Source organism: Corvus brachyrhynchos, unplaced genomic scaffold (assembly GCF_000691975.1).
Source record: "Corvus brachyrhynchos isolate BGI_N302 unplaced genomic scaffold, ASM69197v1 scaffold309, whole genome shotgun sequence".
NCBI classification, from domain to species: Eukaryota; Metazoa; Chordata; class Aves; order Passeriformes; family Corvidae; genus Corvus; species Corvus brachyrhynchos.
This window is the reverse complement of record NW_008240227.1, coordinates 335,206-347,932: the sequence shown is the minus strand read 5'-3', so window position 1 is coordinate 347,932 and position 12,727 is coordinate 335,206. Positions and strand designations below refer to the sequence as shown.

Below are 12,727 nucleotides of genomic sequence, written 5' to 3'. Positions count from 1 at the left end.
CCCCCTGCACCCCGGTCGGGCCGGAGCCGAGGGTCTCGTCTCCCTTCTCTATCCCCCTTCCCCGGGTCCCCCTCTAGCCCGGGCCGGGGGTCCCGTCGCCCTTGCCCAGCTCCCCGCAGGTCACCCATGAGCGGCCCCCGCGGTCCCGCCCGCTCTGTGCCCGCGCCAGGCTGCTCCTCGCCTCGAGGAGGGGCCTCCCACCACCTTTGCAGCCAGGCACGGTCCCCCCTCACCTCCACAGGCAGTGGGGAGAGGGTTTCCTGCCTCTCAGGATGCACAGCAGCTGTGAGTGCCTGAGCTGTGGGCTTGTTCAGAATAATCCATTGCTGGAGCTCTCTTGGTCGTGCTGCCTGGTGGTCTGGTTGTCCGCTGGCTCTCTCTGGGTCTGTTTTTAAGGTGCTTCAGCTCTTAAGAGTGACTTCCTAAGGCAAAGCTGTGGATTTCATGGCTCAAAGCAGGAGATTCCTGTTAAGGTCACTGAGGACTTGGTTTGTGTTCACTGGGTTTCTTCTCTCTGGGATTAACCTCTGCAAATTGGGGTCATTTATGCAGGGAGTTGGCCTGGAACGGCCTCTGGGACACAGCGCCTGTGCAGTGGTGTGAAAATCAGTGTCTGGCCTTGGGCTCCTGTCTGTGAGCTCAGCCTCACCTCTGCTGCTTGGCTGGGATGTGACCCACAGGAAGGAGTGTTTTCCTGACCTTGGATTTCTTTGTTGGTGAAGCTGAGTCTTTTGAGGAATCAGAGTGAAAAAATTCTTTCTCTTCTTCCTCACTTTTATTTTAACATGGTCTTGTGACTCTGAGGAATGGGAAGGGTTGGGACGATCGTGTTCCTCTGATGTTTGTTCTGAGGGGTGGAATATATTGCTGTTCATGGACATGGGATTTGTTGCTGCGGCTCTAAGAAGTACATATTCCTAGAATCACAGAATTGTTTGGGTTCGAAGGGACCTTAAAGCTCATCCAGTCCCGCCCCCTGCCATGGGCAGGGACACCTCCCACTGTCCCAGGCTGCTCCAAGCCCCAATGTCCAGCCTGGCCTTGGGCAGTGCCAGGGATCCAGGGGCAGCCACAGCTGCTCTGGGCACCCTGTGCCAGGGCTCCACCTCCCTCACAGGGGAGAATCTCCTAATATTCAATCTGATCTCTGTCAGTTTGAAGCCATTCTCCCTTGTCCTGTCACTTCAGGCCCTTATGAAAAGTCCGTCTCCATCTTTCTTGTCATCTCCCTGTGCTTTGTGCACATTAAAGCTGTCCTGGTATCTGACAGAACAGGGCCGTGCTCACTCTTTATTCACTGTTCAAACAAAAAGAGGTCGAAGGTGATTTCCAGCTGGTAACTCCCATGTCAGGCTCACTTCTTAAGGACGACTAACGTATGTCCCACCCTGGATTCCCCTGTGACGGCTCTTTGCAGCTCATCTGCTCCTTGTGGAAGGTTCTGTAGCCTCCTTTCAGGACTGTGAGGTTTTGTCTTGCCTTTTTTTTTTTTTCTAAGAAAAATCCCCCAGTCCCCAGCAGCTGGTTGTGAGGAACTTTTGACTGCTGCTTGCTGGAGCCTCGAAGCCTTGTTGGTCTGATTTGAAATGCAATCCCAGCCTGTGGGACAGCCTGTTCGCTGCCAGGGGCTGGACCCAGGTGTTGGCTCTGTGCTGGGGTGACAGTGTCCCACTGACACCCCCTTCCACGTGCTCTGGAAGGAGCAGAAGCATCCTCACCCTCCCAGCCCCGCTGGTGGATCTCTCTTGCCGCAGCACCAGGGTTGTCCCTCCTTGCTGGGGATCCCCAGATCCTCCAGTCCTGACGTGACCAGGATCTTTGCCTTTTTGGGAGACTTTGTTCATGCTGTTTGTTAAGCTTTGTGTAAAATAAGCTGCTTTGATCCTGTTAAAAATATCTCTGGCTTCTCTGTTACTTATTGTAACCAGTTAATGAGAGATGATTAACTTCCTTCCTTTATCTAGTAACCTGCTGGAAATGGCAGCTGTCTCCAAAACTTTGGTCCAAGCCTCAGACAGAGCTGGAAACTTCCATCCTTTTCAGAGATACCAATAATAAAATCCTCAAGATTTCTCTCGGTGCATCTTCCAGGCAGTGGCAGCACTCTGAGTCTGCAGGACTGGTTATATTTGGGGCAATCCTGTGATATTTTGACAACTGTGTTAAGTTCCAGGTGATTCTAGGTTGAGCTCTTTTTCCTTGATCTCATCTAAAGAGGCCTCTCATTTTGTTTCTTTAATCCGTGGGAACAGAAGGAAAAGAAAAAATAGAATTTCTTGCACAAACCTGTTGTATCCAAACCTTTCGGCAGCGCGACAGCAGCTTCCTATTTGCTGCATTTGAAAATAGTTTTAATATTCATGGCAGTGCAGTTTGCTTGAGATGTGGAGTTACTCTGTGCTGGGGGCATCTGAAGCCATGAAAAAATGGCATCACACGTCCCTGGCACTTGAGGAAGTGCTGGTGGAAGGGCAACAAATGAGATCTGCTCGCTGGCATCCCGCAGGTCGAGCCATTGATTAGTGAGCTTTGTGGCTGGACACACCTCCTGTGGCTCCTGATCCCTTCCAAGGACCAGGCCCACGCTTGTTTCAGGAGGCTCAGCTGCCTTTTGCTGCGTAGCTGGCAGAAAATAACTGTAGAACATGAAGTTTGTGGGCACCTCCTCGTATCTCTGCGTTCCTGGTGCTCGCTCATCCCGCACGCTGCCTGCTCCGGGCTCACGGAAGCTGCTGCCTGTGTATCACCCTCTGCTTTCCTTCCTGCCCTACCCAGGCACATGTCCAAACACTTCAGCTTTGTTGCACATTCCCTCCTCTTTGGGTTCCTATTTTAGACACACTTGCACAATAGCAGGCGAGTTAAGCCGAGCTGCTGTGCCTTGGCCTTACGGCCTCATTAAGTGATTTTTTTTAGAGCTGTGCAGTGGGATGAGAGCTTGTCTGCCTTGGGAGTCAAACCGTGGTGCAGCTGAAGCAGTGGTGCTGCTCTCCCTGCCTTTGGAGAGCCTCCCGCTTTCTTTTGGGGTGGAGGTGAGCCCAGGGAAGTAAAATGGGTGTTTTACGGTGGTACTGTAGCATTCCCCCTTATTCCCGAGCGCTTTCCTGCCAGCCTGACCACCCGGGCTCTCCAGAGGGTCATGCAGCTTTCACTTTCCACCTCCCATGCCTTGAAGGGAGTTTCTCTTCCTTGTGCAGTTGTTTTCTGCTGGACTTTAGTCCAGCTGGGGCTCACATGTTCTGGACTGAAGAGTTTGTGCTGATGTGCAGCACGGTCGTGTGTGAGGGGAAGGGTCAACTTGTGCTGACAGCCCTTATCTCTGCACAGCTGAAGCTTCCAGAGGACTCAGGAGCGAAACAAAAGCACGTTTGGTTTCCAGCATGGCAGTCCTGCCGGTTCTTCCCACTTTTTGCAGCCCTTCCTCCCCGAGCAGCATCCGAGTGCTCCGAAGGCGCCGTGCCTCAGCCCGGGGTGATTCACAAACGAGTGCGACCTGTTGGCAGGGAGTGCCTGCCATGCAGGAGCCGGGGAGCTGCTCATCAGCTGCTCCGTGTGCATCCTGCTCGGCAGAAGGCTGCGCTAGAACCCCGGGAATGGCTCCAGAGGGCTTTTCCTGCAGCGTGCCGGCTCCGGCAGCCCCTGCACGCCCCGGCGCAGCCTCGGTTGCTTCTCACCCCATTAAGCACTAAATTACGAGGACTGGTCTGGACACTCGAGTTGCTGAGGGAGGGATAAGGAGCCACTTTTTAATTTTCTGACCCACGCCCAGCTCTCGGGTTGCCAGGCAGGAGGATTGCTGAGTTCAAAAGGGCCTTGTTTCTGGAATAACTGCGGAGAGGAGCTCCAGAGGGCAATGTCTGGCTGTCCGAGAGGAATTTCTGCATGGAAAGCAGTGTGTAGAAAAGAGGAGATAGAAACAGCTGCGTGCGTTGCAGGTGAGGGCAGAGAGGTGTTCTCAGAGGTGCAGAGAGCCTGTTTTTAAACATCAGAGGATTTGATGGAGACAAGTGGGAGGTGCTGTGAGCAGAAGTGAGAGCTGTTATGCCAGCAGCATTAAAACCTCCTTAAATAATTGGTGTCACACCTCCAGCTCAATTTTCCTGAGTGTTTCACTTCTCCTGAGCAATCATTGGCATTTTAGCTTGCTGGCATCTCTCAGCCAGGATCAGTCATATCTAAAACCTCATTTTGTGTGGCTCTACTGTACTTTGTGGCTCCATGCTTGCTTTGTGAGGCCAAGCAACCTGCTGATCTGGATGAATCCAGATCCCTGGAAATTAGGAATAACTCTCTGTAGGTGAGCAGAAGTAACCTGCACAAAGCACGCTGTGGTTGTTCAGACATACCTCTTGGCTGAACAGGAGATTATTTCTGCTCACAAATCTTGCCTTGCTGGTAGTCACCTCCTTGGATATTTAAATTCCATGCCAGCCAGGGCCATCCCCCTGTGGCAGGGATGTGTTTCACCACCTCCAATTCCCAGCTAACGAGCAGATGGAAGGCAGGCAGCACAGATAGGATGGACCTGATGTTCTTAAAGGCCTTTTCCAGACTGGACAATGTAATGCTGTAAGTGATAATACCCTGTATGCAATGCTGATTTATCCTTGTGCTCTCTCCCTCCAGGACCCCTCGGTGACACAGCTCACAAACACCAGCCAAAGTGGCTTGGATGAGTTCAACCCCTTTTCCGAGAGCTCCCAGCTGGTACGTGCCACGTGTCTTTGTGCTCTGGGTACCTGGTGGTGGTTTTAGTGGTGTAGAAGTTCCCTTGATAGGCGCAGCTTACAAAAAGAGGGATTCTCAGCTGATTTCCCCGTGGAACGTGGCTCGTGGCACGCAGGAGCGGGCAATTGCTCCTGCAGTGGAGCACTAATAAGCTCCCAGCCGGAGCTCTCCACTGGCGTGGAACAGCTCCTCTCCAGCTGGCTGCTGACTCGCAGGGAAGCCACGTGAAGTGTGAAGGGGAAGATGGTTTGTGGCAGGACACAGCAGGATTTATTTGGTCCCTGGGCTGGGAGCTGAGCTGTCCCGGCGGTGCCGCTGATGGATGGCTAGGGGAGCCTCATCCGTATTCCCTGGCTGCTGCCACGAGCCAGGTGGGAGGAGGAGGGCAGGAAGCCGGGATTTGTGGTTTAAACAATTCACCAAGAGCCTGCTGTGTTTCTCCTGCCATGTTTTTACCTGGTTGCCTTGGTCTCTGTGCAGACGAATGCGGCGCGGACGACGCCGGCGGCGCAGCCCTCGGGCCACTCGCAGCCGGCCGTTCTGCAGACGTCTGTGGAGCCCACTCCACAGGTAAGGCCCTTCTCTGCTGCCTTCCCAGCCTCCACGAGCTCCCAGGGCCTCTGGGAGTACAGGGCAGCGGGGTTCCCCGAGGTGGTGACTGGGAAGCTTGCAGGTGATCTTTCCAGCTTGCGGTTGCGAGGCGGATCTTTATAGGGAATACACTCATGCAGTCCTTCTTCTATCTCCTTCCCTGTCCCTCTGGTGGCAGAGCTCGCTTTGCCTTGTGTCCTGTTGGCTCTGGCTTCCCTCTGGAAACCCTGGAATGTATCCTGCTAATGCTTTTAGCTTCGTTCTGGTGTCTGGTCAGACACGCTCCGTGCCAGGAGCATAAATGCAAGTACCTTACTGCCAGGACCACCCTCATCCAAAGAACTGAGGCTGCTGGGAGAAAGAATCATTCCTCAGAATACCAAACAGGTAGAAGAGATCCTTAAGAGGTGTGGTAGGCAGCTGTCTTGCCCTTCCTCTCCAAGCTGGCAAGGGAATTGTCCTGGCAAGCCCAGGAGCCCTGCTCACCACTCTTGTGAGGTGCTCAGAGCAGTGAGGTGAACTGAGGGGTAGAAGAAGCTGTGGATAAGCCTCCTGAGGGCTCTCCCAGCCCTATCCCCCTGCAGGATAACTTGATTTTGTCCTCCAGTGGCAGAATCAAGACGTCTGAGGCTGAGCTTTCATGTCACCCTGTGCCCTGCTTCCCTCCCAGCCTGGCACCTGGTGGTGCCACCGCAGCCCGGCCCCGGGCAGGGCTGACCCCTCTGATCTCTCTGTCTCCTCTCCAGGCCGTGGCTGCAGCGGCACAGGCAGGGCTGCTCCAGCAGCAGGCAGAGCTAGAGAGGAAGGCAGCTGAGCTGGAGAAGAAGGAAAGGGAGCTGCAGAGCCACGCAGCCAGTATCGACCGTGAGTACTGACTCTGCCCGCCCTCCCTGGGGGCCCAGGGCAGCCTGCGTTGCTTGGTTTGCCAGGAGAACTCCAGTCCCCCTGTGGCAACCCTTCTGGGACAGTGCCTGGCATCCCACAGCTTCCATGATGGGAAGGCAGCTCAGAGGTGGGGTGCTGGAGGCAGCTCTGCTGGGTCCCTGCCCTCGAGTGTGCTCTGAGCTGCCTTTCACCACCAAAAGCTCTCAGACACGGATCTGTCCCCGTGTCAGAGCTGGTGAGCGACACTGCCCCGCTGAGGCTTCTCACTGAGAGCAGCAAAGCTCTTCTTTTCAGCCTCAAGGCTCTCTTAACTACAGGAACCCAGTATTTCCCCCAATCTTGGTTTGAAGTGGCTGAATCTGAGCGTGCAGGGCTGAGGGATGGTGGTTGTGATGGCCCTTTGGCCAGTGCGGCCGAGTTCTGCCTCCCTCAAGGGAAAACCCCCACACACGGCTGGTCTGCCAGCAGTTTATCCCGTTCCTGCTGTGCTGCCTGCTCAGCCGTAGGAACTGACCACCCCCCGGGCTCTGCCAAGGGTTTCATGGATGAATTAAACAATAGCTGGACGGCTGCTTGGAAATTCTGGGGTGTGAATTAGTCTTTCGGCGAGAGAAGAGCAAGTGAAGAGCTGCTCCTTCCTCCCTTCCACAGCGAGGCAGAACAACTGGCCGCCTCTTCCCAAGAACTGTCCCATCAAGCCGTGCTTCTATCAGGATTTTTCCGCAGACATCCCAGCTGACTACCAGCGGATATGCAAGATGCTCTATTACTTGTGGATGTGTAAGTTAATGGCTCGAACAACAGTCAGAATCCTTTCTGAGGAGGTTCTGTGTGAAAAGCTTGAGCTCTGTCACACAGTGAATTCTGGTGGTGTTGTCTGCAAGGCTAAAATCGTGTTTCCCTCCTTTCTTATGAAGGTAAATGTGAAGAACCCCAAGTTTATGCTTTGGGAATAGCTCGTTCATGACAGAATTTTAATTGTTTAATGGAGGCTGGAACAGCTATTTAAGATTTGGCCGTAAGCATCAGGGTCAGATGAGCTTCTTAGGTCAAGCTCTGTTTCCTCTCCAAGGGGGGCAGGGAAATTAGACGGCCCAAAGTCACCTTAATTTCTGCAGCTCTCCCTGTGTTCAGTGAGAGGTTAGGGATGCCTTGGAGTTCACAAGAGCTTGCTGATGTTTTTTCTCTCTCTCTCCCACCCCGAACAGTGCATTCCATCACCCTGCTCCTGAACCTGCTCGCTTGCCTGGCGTGGTTCACAGTCGACAATAGCAGAGGAGTAGACTTTGGTCTCTCGATTCTGTGGTTAATTTTATTCACCCCTTGTGCCTTTCTCTGTTGGTACCGACCAATTTACAAGGCTTTCAGGCAAGTGCTGGGTTTTTTTCTGTAACGGGGTTGTATCTCTTAGTGGGAGGAGCTTTGGGTCTATCTGTTCCCATCGTGTATTGCCTGCAGGATTTTTCCAGCTCTTTGCATCATTAGATAAACCCAAACCACTATGTTACTAAACATATTAGATCTGTCTGATAGAACTTAATTACGGTGATCCTTTTTCATCCTGAAACCCAAGCCTAGGCAGACACAGGGTGCTTTTGATTCATTTTTTATTCGCTTTGTTCATTTCTGAGACACTGTTTGGTACACTGATGTTGGGCACGCTGCATTTGTGGAGGGAACTGCCTTCACCCCATTCTGCACTGGGCAGAGTGTTGGATTTGCAGTGGACACATTTGGGTGCCCAGTTCCTCTCCAGATCACCTCTCCTCAGGAGCTCTTCCCTGGAGAAAGGAGTTCACTGAAGTTGTTCCCCTCCTCTTGGAGCAGGGACTCAGTGCAGGGATCACGGGTTTCACTCCTGCTGCCATCTCTCCCGCAGGTCTGACAGCTCCTTCAGCTTCTTCGTCTTCTTTTTCGTCTTCTTCTGCCAAATAGCAATCTACATCATCCAGGCTGTCGGAATTCCTGGCTGGGGAGACAGGTAAGCTTGGCTTCGCTGCCTGCCGTGCCACAGATCCTTTTTCTCACCAGGGCTGTGACTGGCAGGAGCTCTGGGGCCTGTTTCTGACAGCTGCCTGTTCTTTCTCCTGTGGTTTTCCTCTCTCAGCCCAGGCACAGCCGTGGCAGGTCCCAGCTGGGCCGCCTCCCTGCTCTGCTCTTCCCATCCTAATCCCAGCAAAGCACGTTCCTTGGCGGCTTCGGTGCAGATGGGACTGTGTGAATTACTGGATGTTGGGAAGGAATCCTTCCCCATGAGGGTGGGGAGGCCCTGGCACAGGGTGCCCAGAGAAGCTGTGGCTGCCCCATCCCTGGAAGTGTCCAAGGCCAGGTTGGACAGAGCTTGGAGTGACCTGGTCCAGTCGAAGGTGTCCCTGCCACCCTGCCACTTCCAACCCAAACCATTCTGTGATAACTCTTCCATGCCTCTTCTGTCGCCTTCTCCCTCACTCAGCACAGATCATATTTGCTCCTCTAGTGTGAACCAGACCTGCCTTGTTTAAACTGGAGCCTTCCCTGCGAGCTGTGTGGGGCTGAGGGATCTCTGACCTGAAATCCGGGTACTGCTCAGCTAGATACTGCTGCCACCAGCCTGACTCTGTCCCCAAACTCTTCCTGAATTTCCCTGGAGTGTGTTGGTGGTGGGCTGAGATAAGCAGGGAGGGTTTTAGCCTCGCCCTTTCTCGGTGACATTGTCCAGAAGGGTGAGCCTGGGCTTCTGGAGTGGGTCCAGCAGCCTCGTGTCAGCAGCTGTGCCCTGCAGGGAGAGCACAGCCTTTCCTTTCGCCTTGCTGCCCTGGCTGCAGCTCCGATTCTGCAGTTAGGGAGCACAGGGAAAAGGTTAGCAGCCCGTGGTGGTTCTCCCGAGGGGAAGCCTTCAGGTGGGAGCTGCTGTCTATTTTTGCCCGCTGCCTGCAGAAGGGCTCGTGGGCAGAGCTGTCCCCGGCCTCCCCCCGCTGCCTGAGTCACGGGGAGGGGGCACTCCGGGTTTAGTCTGGCTTGGAGAGGCTGCCTGGAGCTTTCTGCTCCGTTTCCTCCCGCCAGACAGCGTGGATATTTTTGGCTGCAGTGCATGGTGTGCCTTCCCACTTCCCTGAGCCGCGAGAAGCGGTGCCACACGTCGGATGGGACCCTTTGGCTCGCTCCATTCCCCCTCTCCTGGTGGCACACGGCGTGCTTGGTTTAGCAGTTGGAAAGGTTCCTTTCTCCAGCACCCAGGAAGGTGTTTGGAGTGTGGTGTCTTGGTATTTTCAGCCGCAGCCAAGCGCTGGTAACTCCTTGAGTTCTCCCTGCCCCTTCCCTTCAACAGCTCCCAGTGTCTGTAACTTAGAGCTGTGGAATCACAGATTGGTTTGGGTTGGAAGGAGCCTTAAAACTGATCATATTCCACTCCCCTGCCAAGGAACACCTTCCACTATCCCAGGCTGCTCCAAGCCCTGTCCAACCTGGCCTGGGACATTTCCAGGGATGGGGCAGCCACAGCCTCTCTGTGCCAGGGTTTCACCACCTCCATCCCTTCCTGCCTCTTCCTCCTGCTCCCAAGCCTTACATCCCTGTCAGGGTGACACACAGGTCCGGGCTCCAGACCTGCCAGCTGATCCCTTCCAATTTAGCTGTTCTGGCCTATCTTTACCCCACTTGGCTGAATTTTGAGAAGGTGACCATGGAAGTCACTGTTGGCGCCAAGGGTATTGATTTTGCTGCCTGAGGGGAGGGCACAGGGCTGGAACGTGGGTGGGATGAGCACAATCCTCCTCTAACAATGCTGATGGAAACTCCATCCCCAAAACAAGGCCCTGGATGAGCTCCAGGCTCCTGTTTCCACAGCTTGTTATCACTCCCCTGTAACCTTCCCCTGAAGCACGTGTGGGTGTCTGTCCCTCCTGTGCTCCATCTGGTGCTGTGCTGGAACGCTGTCCATGCTCAGCCCGCTCTCCTCTCCCTGCCAGCGGCTGGATCGCGGCGCTGTCGGAGGTGCACGGGAACCTGGCCGTGGCGGTGATCATGATGGTGGTGGCAGCGTTCTTCACGCTCTGCGCCGTCCTCTCCCTCTTCCTCCTCAAGCAGGTGAGTGGCTTGGAGGCCAGCAGAGCTCAGGCTGCTCCCAGGGGTCCTGGGTTTGACGCCTCCATTCGCCCGTCTGGGAATGATGATGGGATCGGGGCACTGGTGGGTCAAGAGGTTTTAATTAAAGTATTTTTGCTTGTGCTTCCTGCATCGGTGCCAAATTTCTTGGACACTCTTGAAACAGGAAGGAGCCTCCCTTTGGAGCTGTAGAATCATGGAGTGATTTGGGTTGGAAGGGACCTTAAAGCTCATCTTACTCCCTGCCCCGCTCCGCCAAGGGAAGGGACACCTTCCACTGTCCCAGGGTGCTCCAAGCTCAGTGTCCAGCCTGGCCTTGGACACTGCCAGGGATCCAGGGGCAGCCACAGCTGCTCTGGGCACCCTGTGCCAGGGCCTGCCCATGCTCACAGAGAAGGATTATTTCCTGATGCCCCATCTAACCCTGCCCTCTGGCAGTTTCAGACCATTGCCCCTTGTCCTGCCCGGAGCTGGCAGAGCAGAGGTGGCCGTGGCTCTGTTCAGGATCCAGGGCCTTTCAGTCACTGCTCCCACAGCGTTGTGGGGCTGGTCAAGCCCTGATGGGATCCCAGCGAGTGCCTTCCCACTGGCTCCTAAGCACAGCCCTCCTCCCTCCTCCTGCCTGACCACAGCAGGGCAGGATTTCTGCACGCACAGCAGAACTGGAGCTTGGGGGAAGGCGAGGACAGCCTGGGCTGATCCTGTTTGTGTTGGTGCTCCCTTCTTTTCTCCTCCTTTTATCTCGAAGGAAATACCTGATGCTGTTGGCACCTTCAGGTCCTGCCCTCCAGTAAATGCTGGGTTAAGTCTGTGCCGTCACAGCGTGGGGAGTTTTGGGTCTGAAACCAGCGATTTTGCCGAGAACTCCGCATTTTACAGCAAATGAAGGTCTCCTGCAATCTGCAGCACCCCGGGGGGGGGGGGGGGGAGCCCCTGGCTCCAGCCCATCCTCTGCAGCTGCCAAGGTGGATGGTGCCATGGTTAGCAGCAGAGCCAAGGAAAAGCCCGGTGTGCGCAGCAGTCCCACGGCCACGTGCTGGTCAGATTCATTCCTTCCCTCCCCTTTCGTTCCCAGGTGCATTCCCTGTATCGGCGCACAGGAGCCAGCTTCCAAAGGGCCCAGGAAGAGTTTTCCCAAGGCATCCTCACCAACAGGAGCTTCCAGAACGCAGCGGCCGGGGCGGCCTCCTCAGCTGCACAGAGTGCTTTCCGGGGAAACTAGCCCTTCCCAGGAAAACCAGCCCTTCCCAGGCTGCCTCCCTCTCGCTTCCTCTGCCCTCGTCTCCCCAACCTTCATTTTTTTTTTTTCTAAAAATGCACTTTTTGGGGGTACCATGTGAGCTCTGTGATGCCGACACTCCTGATGAGAAGAGGTTTTTTGGCTTCAGCTGAGCTACGGTTTTGATGATTGGTTTTCCCTGTCTTGTTTTTGGGTGTGGGGACATGGGGGAAGACATTCTCTGAGGCAAATATTCCTCTCTCCAGGACCTTCCGGGTGTTTGTCTATTCCTCCCCTCACTCTGTCTGTAGCAGGAAGGTGAGGGGAAGCAGGTTTTTGATTTTAGTCTCTCTCTTCTCTTGGCCTTTGCTACGAAGAATTTGATTATCTGCTGTTTTGGGAGGGTTTTGTAACGTGCATGTAGTTTATGTCGTTAATTTTAAGAACAGAAACTGTACTGTTGGTTTATTACACTCACGCGATGCTGTATTTTGACCTCATAACTGCTCGGCTTCCTGAGAGCCAGAATAACGTGGCATGAAGGAAAATCTGGGAGCAAGGGGGAGTGTGGGGGGATGTATTTCTCCTGGTCCCCCCAGGGCTCATCCCTTGCTTCCATGAGGATCCTGCAGGTGACAGCCCTGGGCACAGAGAGGGGGAGAAGGGATCAGTGGGGGCTGAGTCTTCTCAGTGACTCAAAACCAGGGCAGGGAGGGGAAAAGGGATTTTGGTTTAGCTCCCAGCTCTGAGTTGGGGCAGCTGAGGACACCGGGCCACACAGTGCCTGTGACGCCCTTCTCCAGCTAACCTTGAATGAGTCTTTCTCCGGGAAGGCTCCTCCCTGCCTTCCTCCTCACGAGTTTAATATTTTTTTAGCTGGGAAGGAACTGGTTTGATGTGTGTTCAGCTGCATCCCGAGGTGGGATGTCCCTTGGGATGTGGGTGAGGCGCAGGGGTGGATGGGGGCAGATTCGCACCTCTCCCTCCTTCAGCCCCGTGTTTTGGGTGTCGGGGAGGGGGTTTAATGCAAATTTGGCTTTGTGGTGCCCCTTTGCCAGGATGGGGGTTGTATTAGGCCCCCATCCTTTGCTGGCCAGGGGCGGCGGCGGGGGGGCGCTGGGATACAGAAATCAGCATTTTTACACCCTTTTCCTCCTCTACTGTTGGGTTTTTCTCCCCGCGTCTGATCTTTTAATGTGTAAAAAATTATTAATAAAAAAA

At 54.5% G+C, this 12,727-nt stretch overlaps 3 protein-coding genes across 3 annotated transcripts in view; 2 read left to right on the top strand and 1 right to left on the bottom strand.

Annotated features, from left to right (window-relative positions):
• Nucleotides 1-508, bottom strand: part of MPI (mannose phosphate isomerase) — a 4,335-nt gene extending 3,827 nt beyond the window's left edge. The window contains exon 1 of the mRNA XM_008641939.2: nt 234-508. The gene's annotated coding sequence lies outside the window, so the exon portion shown is untranslated. The remainder of the gene's footprint in view (nt 1-233) is intronic.
• Nucleotides 509-4,578: 4,070 nt separating this feature from the next.
• SCAMP2 (secretory carrier membrane protein 2) lies at nt 4,579-12,219 on the top strand. The gene is made up of 8 exons (XM_017745201.1): nt 4,579-4,707; nt 5,209-5,298; nt 6,066-6,183; nt 6,856-6,984; nt 7,413-7,572; nt 8,084-8,185; nt 10,152-10,269; nt 11,363-12,219. The coding sequence occupies exons 1-8, from the start codon at nt 4,594-4,596 to the stop codon at nt 11,507-11,509; spliced, it is 978 nt and encodes a 325-aa protein (XP_017600690.1). The 5' UTR covers nt 4,579-4,593; the 3' UTR covers nt 11,510-12,219.
• Nucleotides 12,220-12,430: 211 nt separating this feature from the next.
• ULK3 (unc-51 like kinase 3) overlaps nt 12,431-12,727 on the top strand; it is a 4,515-nt gene continuing 4,218 nt past the window's right edge. The window contains exon 1 of the mRNA XM_017745151.1: nt 12,431-12,448. Coding sequence (XP_017600640.1) covers nt 12,431-12,448 — 18 coding nt within the window. The remainder of the gene's footprint in view (nt 12,449-12,727) is intronic.

Excerpts from the sequence above, each read along its gene's own strand:
- SCAMP2 (XM_017745201.1), top strand. The coding sequence starts at position 4,594 with ATGCTGATTTATCCTTGTGCTCTCTCCCTCCAGGACCCCTCGGTGACA. Across the intron at positions 4,708-5,208 it reads TTTCCGAGAGCTCCCAGCTG|ACGAATGCGGCGCGGACGAC; the intron begins GTACGTGCCACG and ends GTCTCTGTGCAG. Across the intron at positions 8,186-10,151 it reads ATTCCTGGCTGGGGAGACAG|CGGCTGGATCGCGGCGCTGT; the intron begins GTAAGCTTGGCT and ends TCTCCCTGCCAG.